The 21,943-nt window shown below is 43.6% G+C and overlaps 2 protein-coding genes across 11 annotated transcripts in view; both read left to right on the top strand.

Annotated features, from left to right (window-relative positions):
- The window catches only part of PRKAG2 (protein kinase AMP-activated non-catalytic subunit gamma 2), a 138,748-nt gene extending 126,611 nt beyond the window's left edge, over positions 1-12,137 (top strand). For 6 of the 10 annotated variants that reach the window (XM_077302819.1, XM_077302820.1, XM_077302823.1 and 3 more), the window contains 8 exons: positions 1,514-1,568; positions 2,704-2,830; positions 3,227-3,392; positions 5,004-5,041; positions 6,843-6,989; positions 7,761-7,854; positions 8,666-9,020; positions 11,369-12,137. In XM_077302819.1, the coding sequence (XP_077158934.1) occupies positions 1,514-1,568; positions 2,704-2,830; positions 3,227-3,392; positions 5,004-5,041; positions 6,843-6,989; positions 7,761-7,854; positions 8,666-8,712 (674 nt within the window). In that variant the 3' untranslated portion in view covers positions 8,713-9,020; positions 11,369-12,137. The remainder of the gene's footprint in view (positions 1-1,513; positions 1,569-2,703; positions 2,831-3,226; positions 3,393-5,003; positions 5,042-6,842; positions 6,990-7,760; positions 7,855-8,665; positions 9,021-11,368) is intronic. The other 4 variants (XM_077302817.1, XM_077302826.1, XM_077302818.1 and 1 more) reach the window with 3 other exon arrangements.
- Positions 12,138-15,821: 3,684 nt separating this feature from the next.
- The window catches only part of RHEB (Ras homolog, mTORC1 binding), a 28,698-nt gene continuing 22,576 nt past the window's right edge, over positions 15,822-21,943 (top strand). The window contains exon 1 of the mRNA XM_077302838.1: positions 15,822-16,221. Coding sequence (XP_077158953.1) covers positions 16,170-16,221 — 52 coding nt within the window. The 5' untranslated portion in view covers positions 15,822-16,169. The remainder of the gene's footprint in view (positions 16,222-21,943) is intronic.

Genomic DNA, 21,943 nt, shown 5'->3' with positions numbered 1-21,943 from the left:
TCCAAAGATGGAGAATCCACCACCTCCCAAGGAAGCCTGTTCCTTTGAGAAACCGCTCTAACTGTCAGGAACTTCTTCCGGATGTTTAGACGGAATTTCTTTTGAATTAATTTCATTCCATTGGTTCTGGTCCATCCCTCCGAGGCAAGAGCGAACAACTCTGCTCCATCCTCGATATGGCAGCCTTTTAAATATTTGAGGATGGTTATCCTTTAGTTGGAGACTGTAAACCAAGCCACTGTTTTCTAGACTGAGAGCTGTGTCTCTCTTAAGGTTGCCAGCTCCAGGCTGGGGAATACCTGGAGATTCTGGAGGTGGAATCTGAGAACAGGGCTAGGGGAAGAGAGGGACTTCTGTGGGCGATAATGCTATAGATCCCACCTTCCAAAGTGGCCGTTTCTTCAGGTGAACAGACCTCTACCATCTGGAGATCAATTGTAATCCCAGGAGATATCCATCCGCCACCTGTGGCAACTCTACCTTGATTAGTCCCAGCAACAGCTGGAGTGGTGGTAGCTAACTCCAGTCATGCCCGGCACTTGGTACAGTTTGCCTGCCTGTGGTGAAACTGGAAAATGTCTCCTTGGTATAGCCAGGCAAAGCCATGGATCAGGCACATAGCTGTTTTTTTAAAGAAGTTTACATGGGGAAGCAAACTTAAGGAAAACAAAGTTATTTTCTCCCTAGTTGCATGTTAAATGTCTAGATAGTTCCACGGAGGCTGCTGATTCACCCTCAAATTTATACTACTTGTATTTTTAATGCACTGTTTTCTTCTAATGGAACACAGTTCCCCACTGAAATTAATGGGATGTAAACACACTTGCAACAGCATCTTTGTTTGGTCAGTTTTGTTTTTTGTTTTAAATCTATGATGATAAAACATCAAGATTGCTGCAGAGCTGTGTACAAAATGAACACTGGCTTTTTGGAAAAGTTGAAAGAGCCGACTGGTATTTCCTTTTGGAAGTACAATTTAAAGCCATAGGCATGTCACCAAACTAAATCTAAAATACCGAATGGATTATTATAGTTTCTCAAATTCCCTTTCTGACTTTTCTTCTAACTGGGTCAGTTCTCAAGGAAGAATTACGTGGAAAGGCTAGATCATCAGAAAATAATCTGTTGTGTGCCCAAAGGACATTCCCAGGATTGCTGGAGGAGAGCTGAAACTCATTCATGCTTGTAGGCACATTTGAAGACAGCATTGCCTTTTGAATTGGGGCTCATTTACTTCAAACATTGAATCCACCTCCCATAAAATCCTTGCCCTGGCCTCTTCAGTATTATCTGCATTATTGTACTGACACCTAGTGGTTACTGTTGCGTGTGAAATTTGGCAGTTTTCATCAATGTTATCCTCCTCCTCATACCCACTGCAAGGCTATCACCGTACGATCTAATGTCCTCCCTCTGACCTCATGATGATTATCTACCTACCTCTGTATTGAAGTGCTCCTTTCCTTTTGCAGAAATGTTCATGGAAGTGTTTGCTTTGTTTTTAATCATGCAGAGCTTTATTTGCAAGAAACCTTTAAGCCTTTAGTGAATATTTCGCCGGATGCAAGGTGAGCAGTGTTTTTTACTTCTGATTGTCAGTTTTAACCATGTACCCATCACAAAACTGCAAGGGATAGTTTGAGACTGCACAAAATATGCATTGGTTAGCTATTCCCAATCCCCTGTGGGAATATTTTTGGTTTCAGCTTGAATCCCCTCTCTGCCTTTAACTTCCAAAAAGTCATTTTTCTTTCATAATTATGTATGGTGCTGAGACTTCTGACTGCAATATACATTTCCTCTCCCACACTATATTGATTTTTATACCGATGTTTCTGAGTTCAACTTTCCTGTTTGATTTGGGTCAAAGGTTCATGTGACAAACTAAGTAGTAGCCTGTCTATATGAACAATGCTCATGCTTATAAAATTCTGGGTTTTCCCCCCAAGGCTATTATTTCTATATTTAGGGCTCTCACTTCAGCCCAGAAGATCTAACTAGATTAGTATTAGGATAATTATAACTGGACCTTCTCAGTGTTTTTCAAATAGAAATAGCCCACAGCCCTGATTCAGGCTGGAACCACCTGGGAGGAAGAGGGGGCTTACATCTTCTGACATTAACAGAAACCAACCACCTGCAGGACAGCACATGGAAAGAAAGGTCACCCATGTTTTATCTTTGGAAGGATAATAACTATATGTGAGGGGGCATAGATTTGGCTGGGAAAGCCATGCAAAAGCAAAAGAATTCACACACCCACACCCTATTACCCAGTCTGAACTGGTACTCCCATATAGGAGCTATGTTTTATTTTTAAATTGTGGGTCTTGCAGCATCTCGATACATTGCTGCAAGATTGGGGTTTTTAAAATTTGTATGCAGCGAAAGGCAAATTGCTTGAGGCCTGAAGATTGTACCTTCTCCCACAAAAAAACAACAAAAATGGGAAAGTGCTTTTTATTTCTGTGACGAAATCTGATTGCCACCAGGATTTGGCGTCATGCTGATTATTCATTTCAGTGTGTTGTTGGCAGCCTTAACTATTACAAAACAAAAATCATATTCTTTTCATGACTTCTTCTTGAACAATTTTTTGAAGTTTTAAGCTGTTGGCCTTGTGGATTTGGGAGGGCGATGGTATCTGTGTCAAAATGGATGTAAATGAGATGCTACTAATCGTTGCAATAACTTTCTCTTCAGCCTTTTTGATGCTGTGTATTCACTGATCAAAAACAAAATCCATAGATTGCCAGTTATTGACCCTGTGAGTGGAAATGCACTTTATATACTTACCCATAAAAGAATCCTCAAGTTCCTCCAGCTTTTTGTAAGTAAATTGAGACTTTTCTTCAGTACTGCCTGCACTTGGGGATGTTAAACAAACCTTATTTCTCTTAGCATTGTAAATCCTCCACTGGGAAGCAGCAGGGCTCACAAAATAGCCCCAAGACAAAAAGATGTTGTGGCTTGAATATTAATGTCTGAAACAACTGTAAGGTGTGATCTGTCAGATTTGAGAATATTCGCCTTCATCTTAGCCGTAGTAGAATGTTTTGTTAGAAACTTTGGAGGCTTGGTAAAGAAATTACTTATAATGGCTTATTAGAACATTGCATGAATGTTAATACAATATGCCAGCTTTTATAATAATAACATTATAATAATTAATAATAATAATTAAAAATAAGCCTGTCAAAGAAGTTTTTAAAAACTTTTCTTCTAGGTGTCAGAAATGCCAAAGCCTGCTTTTATGAAGAAAAATCTGGATGAGCTTGGGATAGGAACATACCACAACATCGCCTTTATACACCCAGACACTCCTATTATTAAAGCCTTGAATATATTTGTAGATAGAAGGATATCGGCTCTACCTGTTGTGGATGAGTCAGGTGTGTATTAAGAAATACAGAGATTATCATGGCATAGGGGGCTTGTTGCGTTGTTAGCTGGTATGGTGGGCATTTAAATGCTACTGATACTGGGAAAAGATATGCGAGAATCCTGCTCTAGTCAGGTGCCATCATAAACGTATAATGCCTCTCTATCATCTAATTTTGAGTACCGTGATATTTTCAGCACCCCCACAATATAGTAAAATACCTTCTGCTTTGGTTACCTCTTCCCAACAAACGAATGGCAGTCTTGGTGGTACCTTAGAGATGAACAAGTTTATGATGATGATGATGATATCATCCATTCAGTCGTGTCCGACCCTCCAAGATTCTATAGGAAAGTCTTCGCCATGCGCCCCTGTCTCTGACTGCTTCTTTTAGTTGGTTCATGGTCATCCCTATATGGGCTTTGATCGTGTTGAGCCAGCGGATCCACTGGCAACCACGTTTCCTTTTGCTGCTGACCATGCTGAACATTAATAAGGACAAGTTTTTAACAGAGCATAATTTGTTGTGGGCATGGTTAGCTGCATTTTTTTACTGCCACAAACTCACTCTGTGGTCTGATAAGTTTTCTCCCCCCTAAGAAGTCTCAAAGCAGCTTACAGTAGCCTTTCCTCCCTTTCCCCACAACAAACACACGATGAAGTAGGTGAGGCCGAGAGAGCTCTGAGATAACCATGACTACTCAAGGTCCCCCAGCTGGCTGCATGTGGAGGAGGTGTGGGGAATCAAACTCGGTTCTCCAGATTAGAGTCCGCTGCTCAAACCACTACCCCAAGCTGGCTCTGAAGCTGCCAGTCTGTTTCCATCCCCAACAGCAGTGTAGTAGGGGTAATAATATCATAGCCCTGTAAAATAAGCCATAAGGTTACAGCAAGATAATGTGGATGAAGAACTTTGAATATTGATGGCCTATCTAAATGCTTAGTAATAATGTAACTTCTGCAGATTTGTATCTTGCTTTGTGCAGTCTCTTCTCATGCCAAAGTTCAATTTTTGATTTGGTGCTTTTCCTTTTACAAGCGGCTGCCTCCAGCAGCAGATAAATACACTGTTTGACTCACAAAAGTTTTTAGTAAAATTCCCATAACAACCTTGCCACCAAACAGCAGCTATGTGCATATAGTGAAGGATAGTGGAGGATAATTGTCCTAGGGAGAAAATAATAAATGCCACATGCATTGTTGCACTACAGTAATGCTTCAGGGAGTTGGCTAATGAGAAGTGTTGTGCATGCTCGTGGAAAATGAGACCATCTTATGATACTTGAAAGTGACTTATTCAATTCACAGAAGAATCATAGAATCATAGAGTTGGAAGGGGCCATACAGGCCATCTAGTCCAACCCCCTGCTCAACGCAGGATCAGCACAAAGCATCCAAGAAAAGTGTGTATCCAACAGGATTTATTTTATTTTTTTACATTCGTGTTTTGCTAGAGAATCTATCTTGTGTTGTGTACCAGGCAGGGTATAGTGTGGGATAGCAGTACCAGTATGTCAACAGATGATTTGCTACTTCAGTGTTCATTATTATGGTTCGTGGCTCATGATCAGTTTTGCCATCATGTACTGAAATGTATAAATGTTATCTTTTCTATTTTTAGGGAAAGTTGTAGATATTTATTCCAAATTTGATGTAATAGTAAGTATCTTTAAAATAAATCTAATAGTAATTATGTACGTTTCTTGATGTCTTCCTTAAAGTCCCTGAACATTAAAATCTGACTTTACATGCAGTCCTTTTTAGCTTATATTTAAGGATCCTAGAAATTCCTTGTAAACTTGCCAGGTTTTTCTCGATATTAAGATCAGTAATGGCAGCTAAACTTTCCTAATTTGCTGATTTTCTTCCATCCTGTAATGCCACAATAAGCACTAGGTGTATTCTGGAGCCTGATTTTCAGAAACGGTACAATTGAAGTGTTCTCAGAGGAGGCCAGTTTAACCTGAGCCTTGGCTCCAGGGTTGTACATGTGCAGTACTTAGGATAAGCATAACCAAAAGCCTTGCAGAGATGCTTGGTGGAAGAAGAGATGATCAGAATGCTGTATTGCCATGTATGAGCACAGCTCAGGAGGGGAGGCAGCAGGGTATGGCCTGATTGTGTCAGATCTTAGAAGTTAAGTGGGATCAGCACTTGGAAAGAAGACTTCAGAGGAGGGCAATGGCCAGCCACCGGCTTCTTCTTTGCCTGAAAAGCCCCTTGTTGGGGTTGCCATTATGTCTGCTGTGACACGTTTTACACGCGCACACACATATGAATACACATCACATATGAACGATACCCAGGCAAGAGGAGTACTTGTGATGTAGACTGCAAGAGTTCTTGTTAGCAGCTAGTGAGGAGGACTTGCCTAAGAGGTGATGTCTGTTCTGGGGCTTATAGAGATCAGGACAACCTGGTCCATATTCTGTGTTCCAGCTTAGTTGCCCCTATCTGAAGTTCCAACTTTCCTACCCCTGATAACGACTTTGCACCAACCTACATTTTCATCTGCTTGCATTCTCCCCTTACCACTGGTCCCTACTTTTCCTGGAATGTTGTCATCTCTGTTTGTTCCAATTTAAGAGTAGGAACCCCAATGCGGGGGTTCATGGTGAAATCCTTAAATGGCTTCAGTCTTTCCTCAAATGTTGGGGACAGAGGGTGATGCTAGGGAAGAGAACCTCTCAGCAGCAGGCCTTACTATGTGGGCTTCCGCACAGAGTTATTCTCTCCCCAATGTTATTTAACGTCTACATGTGCCCTCTCACCCAACTGATCTAGTTTCGGGCTGGGATGTCATCAGTTTGCTGATGACAACCAGCTGTATGTAACTGCTGCTAGATGGACATCCATTTACACCTCCAGATATGATACTCTGGCCCAAGGCTGTGGCGGGCTGGCTGCAAGATCAGCTGAAGTTAAATCCAGTTAAAACAGAGGTCCTCTGGCTGAGTCTGCATGCCCCAGATGGGCTGCTACAACTCCTGATGGGTTCCAACTGACAACCTTGGCCACAGCCAAGAGTCTGGGTGTGACTCTGGATGCCCACCTGTCTTTGGAGACCAATGTCACAAACTCTGACCACCTGACTTTTTACCCTTTCCACCAGGCATGGCAGCTAGCACCCTGTCCATCGGCAGCCAGCCTAGTGATCCGTGCATGCTCTCTCAGTTTCACTGGCTCCAGATTGGAGACTGGATTGGATTCAAGGCCCTGGTTTTCACCTTTAAAGCCTTCAATGCCCATGGGCATCTTTGGCCAAAATGCTACTTGTGTGTGACATTTCTGTGTGTACAGCTAGGTCGCTGAATGGCAAAGCAGAAAGCCTATAGTGTGTGTTTCCCTGTTTCACAAATGAAACAACTGGGGTTATATTTGTGGTGCGAGATGATAAAATTCCATTCCATTGAGAATATAACCATTGAAATTTAGCTTGTATACTTCCCCCCTCCTCCAGAATCTTGCTGCTGAAAAAACGTATAATAACTTAGATATCACAGTGACACAAGCTCTTCAGCACCGCTCTCAGTATTTCGAAGGTGTGGTCAAATGCAGTAAGCCGGAAACGCTGGAGACGATCGTGGACCGGATAGTTAAAGCTGAGGTGAGATTTCTCCCCCCCCCCCCCCCCCCCAGTTTTGAGCAGCAACTCTCGCCAGGATTCTAACCAGGTGTAAAGAGTCCTTCCAATATGTGTTAACAGGTACATTTAATTGTATATCCAGCATGTTTTAGATGTGGCCATTTCTTAATTTTATTCGTTATTCTCTATATAATTATCACTGGCTCATTTTTGGAGTGTGGCATACATGGATTTGGAAGAATCCATTTTGAATGTGGAAGGTTCCAAAGCAATGTACAATGCAGCTGTTCAAGCTGCCTATATCCAATGTGGCTCCCTGAAGCATATGTCTTTCAAAGAAACGCCATTAACGTGAAGGCCAATTTGACAACTGGGCTATTCTAATTATAAATGTGTTGATGACACAGACAACAAGTACACTTGCACTTCATTTTATAATGTAGGTAGATCTATTTTTTTATGGTTGTGTTCTTTATTAGAATATGTTGCAGTGTGTTATACAAAGTGTCTCTTTTTAGCAAGAATGTTATATTTGAATGCATATATAACAAGCAGGAATTATGTCGAACTCTATAATTCTGTTTTAGCCCTTCAACAATAATTCAATTACTGTGAAGAATAAAAGGTACAGAACTGTCTGAGAGCTTCCTGTTCCAGTTATGGAACAAAACTAGGCCTTGAGTTATTCATGTGCAAGCCCACATAAACAGAGACACTTCAGTGCACAACGCATTTTTATGCTTTGCGGGAAATAAAATAACACCTTACTGTTTTGTTCTTCCTTGATTTCAGGTTCACCGATTGGTGGTAGTAAATGAAGCAGATAGTATTGTCGGTATCATCTCCCTCTCTGACATCCTACAAGCATTAGTGCTCACGCCAGCAGGTATGGATGCTGCAGTTAGAACACAATTAGACCTTTATCACAACATATGGAATTAGCAGTCCCCACCTATTAGTACTCAAAGGATTTCCATATGGCTTACAGCAGTTCCCCTTTTTAATCCTCCAACAACCCCAGAAGGCAGGTGAGGCTAATAGAATGCTTCAAGTTTTATACCGTACTGGGGACTTGAATCCAGAAATCCCTGGCCCTCATCTGACTCTGATCCAGGGGAGGCCAAACTATGGATCTAAAGATATCCCTGGCTTGACTGGGGCTCCTGGGAATTGTAGTCCATGGATATCTGGAGGGCCACAATTTGGCCAACCCTGTTCTAATCCCTACCTCTTGTTTTTCCTCTCATTTACCCTCAGCAATTTTTGAGGGGTAGGTGCTGCTGATATTGCTTTGCCCAAGGCTTGCCTATTGAACATCATGATTCAACATAGTGTCTCCCCTGTCCACATCCAGTTGTCACCCCTCCCAGTCAGCTTCTCAAATAAGTTCGACATCTTTAGCAAAAAAATATGTGTTCAAAAGTAACAAGCTAAGGCCATGAAACCTTTTGTTAAGACTAGCTTGCATTACTCATTCAGATGGATATATTCCCCGTTCTCCCCCCCCCCCCCCAGTTATCACATCATGCCAACCCACTTTGGTAGGTAACCTCCCCCCATTTTTCCAGGCTCAGTTGTATCATCCAGGTGTGACCCCCTCACTGCCAGGCCCCACGGCTTCAAGGACCCATCCTGACACCAATGCTGCTGTCACCTGCATCACACTGAAAGCTTATCTTAACTCTTTTTGTTTGTAGCTCCCCTCAAAGTGTCATTACAGGAACAGGAATATCAGTATATCTAATACTCAACACGGCCCCATCTGCAGCTCCTGAAATCTGGACCGGGGCCAAGTAGAGAGAGAGGTGATCTTTCTACAGACTAGATGGAACACCCAGGTTTGCAGAAAAATCTGAAAATGAAAAAAATAAAGTGAGTGGGCACATCAAAGAGATCTGTGACATAACATGACAAGATTTCGGCTGCCGTTACAGAGGTTGCCTAGCATCCCTGGAAAGCAATGCTACAGGTTGGTGTTAGCACCCTGAGAGGATGCTGCAGTGGGATGAGAGAGGATACAGAGAGCAGCCATGCCAGCAAGAGAGAAGGGAGGTAAGAGGGAGAGATGGTGACAGCACAAGAGAAGGAGGCGGGGGGAGGAAGGCAGAGAGAGAACAGTGCCAGTAAGGGAGAAGGGGCAGCAGTAAATGGTAGAGGAAGAAAGAGAGGCAGTGCTGGGAACTGCAAAAGGATTGGGGTGAGAGAGGGGAGGAACAGAAAGCAAAAGATTCCTTTGGCTCCACGGGGAAGGTAGTGAAGGGTAGGGGAAGAAAAAGCTGTTCCACCCCTTTGCTTTCTCCCCCCGCCCTCAATTTCTAAGCTTCTCTGCTGATAGGCTATTGGAGCCTGAGGCTCTTCCCTTTCCAACCCAGCTCCATCAGATCACTCACAGAAGCAGTGGCTTGCAGCACTGCATGCACAGGACACAGCTTTAAGTCTGTGTGCTGCACGTTTTTTGTTCTAAGCCCCTGGAAGCTCAGAATGCACCAGCAGGGCAATGTAGAGAGAGTGAAAGCAGCACTAAGATGCTGGGAATGAGCATCTGTGAATTCTCATGGGTTTCTCCCATCCTCGATATGTCATCCTCAATATGGTCCTATCTGTGGATACGTAAATCCAGATATTGGAACCCTAAACAAACAAGACAGATCTTTCTGTAAACCTGAGACAAGCCACAGGTTCAAATCCCCTCTCAGCCTAATCTACCTTGCAGGGTTGTTGTGAGGATAAAACAATGATGTTAGCTGCTTTGGATCACCACTGAGGAGAAAGGTGGATTCTAAATTAATAGTAAATAAAGGTGAACATGGGGGACAGTTAAAAGAGAGCTTGGTTGGTGAGTGGACAGGAGAGAAGGATGCAGGGAAAGGGTGGAGGACATGGGGGTTGCCAGGGGGATTTGGGAATGTTCAAGTTGCTAACACCCCCCAAAGGCCTGGTGGGTTTCCAGCTTAGTTTCAACTGACTCAAAGGCTCCAGGTGCATGTGGGAATTTTAGTATGGACACTGATGCCCTTCACCCTAAAGCAGGGGTAGTCAACCTGTGGTCCTCCAGATGTTCATGGACTACAATTCCCATGAGTCCCGCTGGCAGGAGCTCATGGGAATTGTAGTCCATGAACATCTGGAGGACCACAGGTTGACTACCCCTGCTCTAAAGGGTTTTGCCACTCCAGAATTGTAAGTGGATGTATGCTACTCTGCTTTGCATCTTAGGCCCTGGTGCCACACAGGAAAGAAGTTTGTAACCCACTCCCCCCCCCTTCAGCAAAGGTCTGTTATTCTCTATCTGGGAGCGAGGGACTTAGCAATATGCTTTAGCACCTGCAGAGCTTCAAACCTGGCTCAGATACCACTCACAGACAACACAGTAAATGATGAAGGCTCTCTGTTGGCAGGAAGATTTCAGGGGCTGTGATTTGCCCATGTCCTTCATGAATTCACCAGTGACTCTAAGCTTCCATTTCCAAAAACAAAACTGGGTTTCCACCAGCAAAAAAGGGGGCGATTTTAACCAGTCCTCCCTTCTGGCTGTAAACCCCAACATCCAGAAGCAGAAGGTGTAGGAACCCCAGTGAGCTGCAAAGAGAGGGGGAAATGGGATACACACACCCATGGTAATGGAAGTATGCAGGTGGAAAACTATTTTTAGAGTCTGCTCAGATACACTGAGAGATGAATTAAACAGCTTGGTTCTGCTCCAAACAGTTTTGGCAAGGGTGCGGAATGGGTTCCTTCTGCTGAGCCAAACTGGACAGCTAGTTGTGGAAAGAGGCCTTGACATTTAAAAACACAGATGCCCAAAATCTTGTTTGCAATTAAGGAAGATGAATAGGAATAGGCCGTGCCATGCTAGGCTTCTGCCATGCATGCCTGGAGGACACCTTTGAGCACACAAGACGTAGGCAAGGGCTGGGGATGTTCACAGGCTGCCCTAGGCCTGCCTCATATCCTGCCTCCAGAATAGAAGTAGCACTACCTTCTGAAACACGTGATTTCCTAAAGTGCTGTAGCCATGAGGAAGCCTTCATTTCTAATCACATCCAAAGCAGTATCCAGTGAGTACTTGTGACATTTGTACAGTTGCACTAGCAATGAATTTATGGTAGAAGGCTGCAGTATCTGATTTTCCCATTTAGTACTGGAAAATGCAGTTGTGTTCACATGTGTGCAATGACAATATTTACTTAAATGCAAGACTAGGTTTGTTCCCAGGTATTCGTTAAAAAGAAGGGATGGACTTACATTCACATACAAGTTACAGTTATGTCAAATAATAAATCGGTTTTTATATATGATGCTTTTAAGGGGGTCGTCTGACATTCGGGGCTTGTCTCCCATTTGAGTGAATATGTGGTCTTGTGCAAACTCCCCCAATCTCTCTTTGTGCTACTTGACAGGTGCCAAACAGGAGAATGAAACGGAATGATTCCTGTGAATGCAGAAATGTTTGTTGAGGATCTTGAATACAGTGACTGGGTCATATTTGCCTAAAGAACGCTGACGGGCAGTAGAGAAGAGCAAAACGGTGATGAGATAGTGTGTCTTGGGACGGAGTGATGGGTAACTAGTCTACAATTCCCCAGTGATCGTCGCAGAACAAGCTGCATGACAAAAAAAAAAGTATGTATTTTTTTTAAAGGCTTGCATTTCAAAATGTTTGCTGAAAGACTTCACATGATGTCCTTCATCCAAAACGCACTATATCTTGAACCTGCGCCATATTTGTATTTGGTAGAAGTCACTGGCCCACAAGAGATCTCTGGCATAAGGCAAGTGAATGGCATATTCATATCATAGTGCCTTCTGTCCAAAAGTCAACAATATGTCATCACAGTTGCCCATCACAAGAGGAAGTAATGTGCTAAGCAAGACACTGAATCGGAATGTTCAAGTTGCTAAACCTAAAACCAAATCAGTTTCAGTTATCATTAGATTTGCCATGGAAAAAAAAAACCCTGTAATTTGAATATCAGTAGATTACAACTTCAATGACAACGTGTGTGTGTTCAAATGTTGCATCCTGAACTGAGATGGTTTAAACAAGACTGATCTAAAACCAGCTTTATTTATTTTTATTTTCTTGCAATTTTTTTACACATCTTTTCTGGTGGACGGCTAAAACTTCACCATATCCATTAATAAAATCGTTGATTGTTATATAAGAAAGAGTCAATCTCTCATTACTCTGTGCCTGTGTGCAGCCGCCGGCTGGCATGTCGCCACTGCCACCCCTCCATTCCGCGCCGTGGTGCTAGCCTCGTATGCACCGCTGCGGGCTTCGGTGATCACCGAGGCAGCCGAACCGCACAACCCTTGTCCCAGCTCACTTTGCCAAAGAGCTATGCGATGGAAAACCATGCTATCAGCAAAGGAGAGAAATGGCAACCACATTCCCTTTGCAAGTCATGTAAAGAACAAAGTAATCTTTGGCAGGAAGATTTAATGGCATATAGCACTGCTGCTCAGATCACTCGCACTGAAACATGTCAATCACTACATATTTTGCTTGGGGCGAAGAAGGTAGAGCAGGAGAAGGCCCGCTTTGAGTTTTCCTGAGCTATTTTGAGCCCAAAGTTTTTGGTTAAAAAAAAAAGAGAGAAACTGGTTAAAAATCAGTGTGGGGTGTTGAGGTTTCTGTTCCTCCTTGGAAGCAAGACATCAAGAGACTAATTTTTCAAGGTTGAAAGCAAGCTATAAAATGAGGAAACGAATTAAAATCGCTTCCTGGTGCCTGAAAAATCTGGCAGATTGTATCATTGCACAATCAAACCAAATGCCAGTGGGACCCAGTGGCAATGAGCATATGACACCAAGTCATAAGGCGCCTAAATAGTGCAACAATAAAAGGGGAAGCCAGTTGCAAGCCTGCAGACAGCAAAACAGCTGGAGACTGTAGTGTGAGGGTAAGCAACCTTTTGGGTATCCAAGTGCCCAAAACAAAAATGCCTACTTACACAAGACTGATGTACCAGAAAAAATTGGTGGAGTACTGCTAGCATCTCTGAGGGTTGGGAGGAGATGATGAGCCGAAGCTGGGCCTGTTGCCTTCTCCTGCATCACTGGCAGGGCATGACTTGCTTGGGTGAAGATCGAACTCCGGGTGCCAAGCAAAATATTCTCATGTGCTGTGTCAACACACAGGGTTGCCTACCACAGCTGTAGGATATTAAAATGTCTGAACTCTGCCATGCCTTTTAGCTCAAAACAGTTTAGAGGGAACACTTAATTATCTTGCCCCCCCCCAAAAAAAGATTCCTGCTGTTCAAACCTGACCAAAAGCCTGGCCATCAAACAAGCTTGACCGCAACTCCTGAAGATTACCGACAAGGGTGCTCCCTGTCAACTCTTCAGGGAGAGTATTTCACAGCCTGGGAGCCATGATAATAAAGACCTAAGGTCTGGACACTGCTGGACTGGTCACCATTAGGAGAACAGTCAGCAAACAGCCGCCTGTAGTTGGTACACAGGAGTTCATGGGAGGAGACAGTTCTCCAGTTGCATGGGGGGCTAAAAATCATGTTTTAGTACGTGTACAAAACAGAATTTTTGATTGAAGGTCAATACATCACAGGCTGTAAGACAGACATTCCTTACCCCCTCTGCTAGTCCAAAAATCAGGAGAAATAAATTTCCTATATTCTGCCCCCAGTACGGTAATGCAGCCATCATCTTAAGGTGCAAGTTCTGTGGAAGTTATTAAGGCCTCTCACCTGACCATTACAGATTTATTTGGAGCATGACATCTATTAGGTCTGCTACTAATGGTCTTTTTCTTCAGTCGTAATCATATGGGATACACAAATAGGGGGTCTCCTTATTAGTTGGAGTAACTTAGAATCTCTACAAATGTTTACAGTGATTGCTCCCTTAGAGAATACTCTTAAAAACCAGTTTGATGGAAAATCTTTCATTGAGGGGAATAAAGGGATACCACGTATATACAAAACACACTGATGAACACACACAAGGATGACTAAGAAAATAAGGGAGGGAAGAAGAGCGAGTATTTGGGGGAAAGGCAGTATTACTAGTCACAGTGTGAAGAGGTCCAGCAGCAACCACCAGTGTTTCACAGAATAGGTAGGCTGGCACACTAGTGGGCATGTGCAGAGTCCAAGAATACACACAGTACTGATGGCCAGATGCTTTTGATATAGCAAAAATGTTCCCCAGTGCTGACATCTTTGCCCCTGAAACAATGACTTGATGGTGATTCAGGAGAAACATGATGAATTTGCTGGGAGTGGAACTATGGATGCTAATAGTTCATTAGGACTCTCTGAATACCAGACAGGAAGCTGTCAAATTTGATTAAAGTGTTAATAAGTCTAATTCAGGTAGATGCAAGAGAAGTGAGACTGGAAGGAATGAGATTAGTCATAAATCCTTGGAGACCTATTGTCCTAAATTGTGCATCTTTCTGGGGTAAAAGGTCGTCAGCAGGTCATCCGTTCCTTCCCACACATTCTTAACTGTATATCCAGGCTTGTCCTGGAGACTTGTCTCTGGCTGGCATCCATCTTTGTCCTGTTGTGCCAGTCAGTATTCTTTCACTTATAGTCATCTGGCTGACATCTCTTTCTGTGTCAGTTTTGGCCAGGCAGTGTATTGCAATTAATATCTGACATGATATTGCAGGAGGGGCATCCAAGTTTTCTCTCTCTGATCATCTCACTGAGGAGGAGCGGAGTTTGGCCGAGAACAGTATGATCAATCAAGTTGTAAGGACATCTTTATGAGAAAAACACATAACAAATACATTGTATGGCAATGACAAAACAGCTTACTGTTGACAAGAATTTAATGGTAAGGTCTTGTTTTATATCTTAATGAAAATGCCAAAAATTGGTGTGTCTCAAACAAACCTTTAAGATCAACAAAGTGCATGCACAGGAAAGCTTACACCTTGAATAAACGGCTGTTGGTCTTAAAGGTAACACTGCTGCTTTGGACTTACCTGAATCCGACATTTTTAGTAACCCCAAGAATAACCATGCACGGCCAGCTATTGGTGCAGTCTTAAGCCACTTTTAAGCTATGGGTTTCAAAGCATGACACTGTCCAGTATTATGGTGCTTTTCGTTCAGTCGTGCCCAAGCCCCCTTTTTTCTGTAGCCTCCCTCCTATGCCCATGCACAAGAAAGCTTCCTTGGAAAAAAACTTAAGTTTCAAGGGTGCCACGGGATTCGAACTCTGTTCTGCAAAAACGTCCATTAATGTAAAACCTAAAAGCTTTTTGAAATCAACATTTGACTTTTGCAATGTTAAAATTTGCAATAAAAAATTAACATTGATTGTAACAGGTCTATCTTTTTAATGCGCTTGGCCGACCCGAACTAAATCTAAATAACAACGAGGAACAAATCAAACCGGCTTGGATTGTAAGATTTCAAACCTCTCCAGCTAACGCGCGACGCACCTGCATCGCCTCCCACGCGCCACCTTCAAAGGAACCGCCCAGCCCCTCCGAGTCCCTTTCTACTGCGCAGGCGTCCCGCGGCAGCCAATCAAGTCTCGAGCCGCCCCACCTGCCGCCTCCCCCGCACCGCACGTACGGCTCTCCCGCCACTCAAACCCAAGCTCCCTCCCCTTTTGCCCCCCCCCCCCACTCCCGCTCGGAAGACCCGCCAATACTAGAAGCGACGCCTATCCGCCTCAGCGCCAACCGAACCCCGAGCGTGTGCAAAACAAACAAAAACCCCCACCAACCAATGAGCCTTGATATTCAAATGAGCGGAATCTTGAAAACACACACACAAATACACACGCACCCGGCCAGAAGGCGGGGCCGTCCAGGGCGGGGAATGACGCAGCGAAATTACCCGGCCACGAGCGCGCCCAACGGCCATAACTCCCTTCCCCGGACGCCGCGCGCCGTGACGCCACGACGCAGCGAGGCCTGCGTGAATGAGTGGACGAGCGCGGGCGGAGGGGGCCAAAAGAGAGGCGGTCACGTGAGCCGGGAGGGCGCCTTCGCCGCCGCGTCCGTCAGTCAGCCTGCGAGTCCCGCGCGGTTCGCCTCCCTCGCGTGTCGCGCGCGGCCGCCGCCGCCCCCCCCCCCCGCTCAACCGCCGCCGCCTCAGCGCCTCGCCGCCTCTCGCCCAGGCCCGGCCCGGCCTCTCCCTCGCGCTGCCCTCCTCGCCTCCAGCCCCCGGCGGCCGGAGCCCTTGAGGCGGTTGGGGGCCCGGCGGGGAGAAGATGCCGCCCTCCAAGTCCCGCAAGATCGCCATCCTGGGCTACAGGAGCGTCGGTGAGCCGCCGCCGCCGCCGAGGGGAGGAGGGGGCTCGGAGTGCCGCTCGGTGCCAACTTTGGCCTGGGCGACGGCGGGAGGAGGGGCTGGGGAGTCCGCCGCGCTTTCCCCCAGGGGGGCTCCTGAGCTCCGCAGACGGGTCGCGGGAACAAATCCCCGCTTGGGCTATTTTCTCTCCCCCCCCCAAAAAAAAAAGCTACCATCTTCCCTACAGCGATATGAGGGGCGATATCATCGGTGGCTTCGGTCTGTGGCTACGTGAGGTTATTACAGGGCTTGATTGGAACAAGTCTCCAACGCCGCTGGGTCCCAGCCTCTCCGCGGCGGCTCCACGTTTTTGTAGGGTTGTAGCGCCGTCTCTGTTGTAGGAGCCTCCGAAGGGGGTATATAAATACTACAAATCTAATAATAATAATACTAAATGAGTGTATTCTGGCCTCAAGGTTGACAACCCTAAGATTTGGCCTGGGAGAGTTGGCGCCAGAAACATGTTTTTTTTTTAATAAAGGGAAAGTATGGGGAGGGGGCTGATCTTGCTCTTGCTGGGTTTATCTTGGCCTGAGTGTAAACCCAGTTTCCAGATGGAGCCAGGCGGTGCCTTGAAGACTGACAAAAGGTGTTCCTGGTACAAGGCGTCTGCTCCTGTGAAGAAGGTGGTCTAGAAATTCAAGTTCAGAGAAATACCTGAAATAAGCTTCCATGCATTGGAGCTAATAAGGGTTCTCTGGTCTTACACTGGCCATGTTGGTGTTCCAGATTAAAAGGAGTCCGTATCTGTTGTTGGAAGGAGAAGCCGGGCTCTTCGTTGGGACTTTAAAATACCTTAAAACATTTTATTTCCAGTGCAAGTGTTCATGAACTAGAGCTCATGACAGGTTCAAATGAGATTTGAAAGCAGTTGAATACCCCCCCCCTTCCAACTTTGTTCATCATAAGATCACACCTCTGATTTTTTCATTCATAAATCTAGTCTTGTTTCTGCTGCAGCTGGTGATTTATATAGCTAATAGTAATGAAAACCTGCTCTCTTACCAGCATAGTTGTCACTTGCAGAAGATCAGGGCCTTGAGCTTCATTTTGATCCATATGGTACCTTAGTGCTACTCTGGTTTGGTCACAAATATTGTAGTCGTGTGCTTTGAAAGGTCTGAAATAATCCACACGCTGTCAGTCCTTTCATTGTTCAGGTCTACTAACACCACAGGAAGTTTTAATCCATGTAAAGTAACATTGTATATTCCTCCTCAGCGTTTATATCCCAACCTTTTGTACTCTTCCCCCATTTAACCTGAGCCAGGTTATGTCGATGTTATGATTGATGTTGGAATAAAGCAGTAATCTAGTTGTGTATCTCTGTGATTGGATAAAAGACTCTCTTTGATCAAAAATAGATGAAGGGTATCCTTGAAGTTATGCTGGTCAGGCAGCATGTTTCTTTAAATGGAAGATGACATAGAAAATGATTTCTAGCTGAAGTTTTTATCTTATGATCTTGCAACTGAAGGTTCCTCTTTTGTAGTCTTGCTAAGGCAAAAATACTGCATAGTTATGTCAGTATGCTGGGTACTTTATAGAAACAGATGTATTGCTTTCAGTCTCTGTCCAGTTTTCCTGGCCCAACCCCACGAGGAAGATAGCTAGCTAGTACATTCCGTTGCATGTGTTAAATTTGGAAGCTCATTTCTTCAGCCTCAGTGGCCTGTTACAGACAGTTCAGCCTCAACTGTGCTTCGTCACTGATGAAATGGGAATAAGATCTACTTGCCAGAGTTACGAAATGAATGAAAGTTGTTCTAAGCTCCGCATCCTCAAAAGAAGCGTGGGTGGTGACATGAAGACTGTTGGTTTCAAATACTGGCATGTATTTAAAAAAAAACCTTTGAGCTTTTGCGGTGAATTCTGTGACACATATGGTAAACGAGCGTCCTACAGGTAACCTCAGTCTGTAAAATCCAGGATTTTTCTCTTTTCCTTTTGTGGTATTGAGTCTATTCCTGCTAGCAACAAGTTGCATTCATTGCTGGGCTTCAGATATCACTTTGTACATTTTATAATTGCTTAAAGTCTGTTAGACCGGTGGTATTTGAGGTTTGTATTATGAATCCTCCTTAATTACAATGTAACATTGGTATAGAGTCCCACTAGGTTGAGGTTCTGTTGTGGCCTGGACATAATGAGACCTGATGGCTAAGTGGAGCCCAGTCTAGGCAATATAGTATGGACAATAATTGTCAAGCCTGTTGGGGTCTGGGTAGGAGGTCCTTGAGAATCTTCCTCTCTAGAGCTACCTATTTAAGTTGGCCAAAATGAATTTCAGACCCAGAGAATTCAACATTTCTTATTCTTGCTTGAATTTTGACCGTTTCCCCCTAATCGGGGCAATGGCACAAAGGTAAACATATAGCAAAGGGTGTGACTTCAGTTTCATTTGTTCTTTCCCTTTGTTTGTTATTTCTCAAAGGTGACTGACTGAAGATATGGAAGAGCAGGTAGGGTAGTACTGTATTTTTGCTTGTATTTAGAGTCTATGGTTGGAATTCCATAAACGTAATCTCCAGGTTGCTGTTGGCAACCAGGAATTTCTTCCTGATGTACACATCAGTGGAGGAGCACAAAGCCACAGACCCACCCCTTTCCCAAGTTTTCCATATGTTGTGCAGACTCCTTCTCTAATGCCTTTAAGGGCCAATAGGTATTTAAATGCTGAAGTGATGGCATTCTTTAGGTATTCCATTGTAAACAAGAGTCCTGTCAAAAGAGCAAGGTGACTTGGAGAATAGCTACAAAGTCCAATTCAGCATATAAACAAACTCAGTGGCAAGTTCAACAGTATAATGCATTAGAAAGTTGCATCATAATGTACAGATAAAACTGAACTGTTTCCTGCTGGACTAATATTTAAGCTATGCATGTGAGAGAATATACATAGTAATGACTAGGCGGTTGATTTGCTGTTTGTTTTTCATTCTAATGACTAAAAACTTACAGGGCATCTGATTCCTCAGTCTGACCCTAGTAATGGGCAAACTTACTTGATCCCTGTCAGGAAAATATAATAGGTTTGACGATAAGAAAAGCTTTGCTTTGAAAGTCCTGTCTTCAATCCAATCTCTTTATTAAAACATCTTGTAAGTAACATTAAATGCTGATCTGGTATGGTATCACTCAAGTATATATTGTGGAAAGTAAGGGCCCTTGAGCTGGTGTGATCTGGTTCCCATAGCAGTTCCTTTCCCATTGACCCATGACTTCTCATGGGAATCAAGATGAGTGAAATCTACAGGTGAGGCAGATATCAGGTCAACAGACTTGCTTCCAGCTGCTGCATCATGGTGTTAAAAATCGCTTTTGGTTTCAAAGATCCAGGAGGCTTATGAAAGTGAAATAGTTATACCATAAGCTTGCTCCATGGTTGAATTAAGTTTAAGAAATAAAGTACCTTGTGAATTTAAAAAGTGAACTGGGAAAATAGATACAAAAGATGTAGTATGTGCTTCACTGAAGTGCTTGGGCAATCTGAAAATAATAGCTGTACAATGTATTTTGGGGTGGCTTGCTCGGATACTGACCTCAGAATGGCTTACAGAACACTCTGGAGGAGATCCCATGATGTAAACCCTTGTCTGCATACAGTGAAGTTTCTCATACTAAAGGGTTATGAAGATCTTGAGACCCTTTTCTCACAGGCAGATTTTGAGATGGCAGATAGGGAAAGATCATGCAAGATCCAGAGTCTGAACTCTCTTTTGCCAATTCTGATCATGGAAGAATCAGTTCAGAATATCTCTCTTTAAAAAAATGCCAGTTCATGCTACCTTGGAATTGAATGACATGACTTTGCTTATATTTTATTGACTGTTCATTGTGTATAATGTACCCAGAAGTAGCAGGCACATCTATTTAGAGGGAAATATTGACTATTTAATGAGTGAGCAACTGAAATTGCTGTAATTTCTGTACACAAGCAGCTTAAAACTGTTCTTCAGTTTGTAATGTGGATGGGGAGCAGTCGTTACACTGTCTTCATGCAGTAGTCTAGGTCTTAATTTTGAGCAGAATGTCAACTGATGGATGGTAGAGGTCAAAATGCCAGCTTTAATTAAAAGCTTCATTTTATGCCTTACTGTCATCTATTGGCAAATCTTACTGCAGTGAACTTGTTAGTGGTAGCAGTAAACACTAGAGGCAGCATGCTTGAATGTAATATCAAGTCCCTGGAAGGGTTGCTTAAGGACACTGTGCTAGAATTAACTCCTGAGTTGCCTGCTTTGCATTGTTCAGCTTTTTCCCACAGCTTTCCAGTGGATATGTTGCTTAAACATCAAGCCCCTTTTCACTTTTGTTGTGTGTATATATAAAGATTGTTTTCTTTAAGTGCCCTGCATATAATCTGCATGTACATTTTGACATAATTATACATTGACCCTCTGTGCTGTAGAAACCTCAAATATTTATTCCTCTTTCCATGAAGCTATTTGACACGGCCATATTCAGCTTAGCCTTGACTTTCTAGTTCAGTGTATTTGAATAATGTACTCTCATCCTTAAGGGTTGACTTGTAATTTCCTTGTTGTGAATCAAAGGCCTTTGTGTGGCCTTGTGTCTATTTACAGAAAATACCTATATCTATAGCTTGAATGCTTTGCCTGCGAATGCATTGCGCATTGTCTGAGATGTGTTACCTCCGGTTAAGGCAAAAAGTGGCAGGTTTGGAGGTGATAATCAATTTATGTAAATCTAAGCTTACACCCTGCCAGCATTCAACAGAATGTAATGGGTGAAAAGCCTCTGACTTGAAATGCATTTTCTATGCTTGGAACAGAGTATGGAATTTTAATACATTTGTGTTGGTACCTGCTGCCAGCAGAAGGCATACTGTTTTTCGTTTGTCCTCCCCCATATAGCTCTTACAGGGAATCATAGGAATAATTTATTCATTCCGTTCAGCCTGTCTTCTCTTCTGATGGGTTTTTGGTCTGATAGCAACAGTGTTAAAAGAACATATTAACGTGTAACTGTGTGGAGATTACTATTAGTCCTCCTGATGATGCCCACTTGCTCTGTCCAGATCTTTAAAGCTAAGCAGGGTTAGCCCTGGTCAGTATTTTGAACAGAAATCTCCAAAGTGCCTCTTGCCTTGAAGGTCCCACTGGGTTGCTGTAAGTATTCATATTTTGGAGGGCAGTCAGAACATGGGAGCATTCATCTGTATTCCCTCTACATTTTCATCTTCTCTGAACACAGCGTGGGGGTGATAAAATGAAAAACTTGTTAGTTAATTATTTGTGCCTGTCATCATCCCTGTACTCCTCAGTGTTTCATTAGGGGTTGGAATTAAAATGGGCGTCCTCCTTCATTTGTGTTGGAATAGGGGCAACTTAAAAAAACAGCGGAAATCTCTCCCATTGTTCAGAAAAGAATTTTATTATTCCCTTTCTGCTTTCTAAAAAGCTCAGCACTAGCACAGCTAACACCGTTGCTTATGATGTTTATGATATCTAGCACCTTGTTTGGCAGAAGGCTAACAGGCAGTTATCCTGGCAAGCACATGTGCAGGCGCTTACCTTGAAAACAAGGAGGCAGTACGGATGCCAAAGTCGTGCTCTTGGAAAGCTGCTGAGTTCTGAATCAGCGCATGTCTTCCCAAGTCAGCTAAGGCAGTCCCATGTATTACCCCCCAATAGTTCAGATGTGAAGTCACATGAATGGTAGCTGATTGGA

This window comes from Paroedura picta, chromosome 11, assembly GCF_049243985.1.
Source record: "Paroedura picta isolate Pp20150507F chromosome 11, Ppicta_v3.0, whole genome shotgun sequence".
Taxonomy (NCBI): Eukaryota; Metazoa; Chordata; class Lepidosauria; order Squamata; family Gekkonidae; genus Paroedura; species Paroedura picta.
Note: the sequence above shows the minus strand (reverse complement) of the source record. Positions and strands in the feature narration are given on the sequence as shown.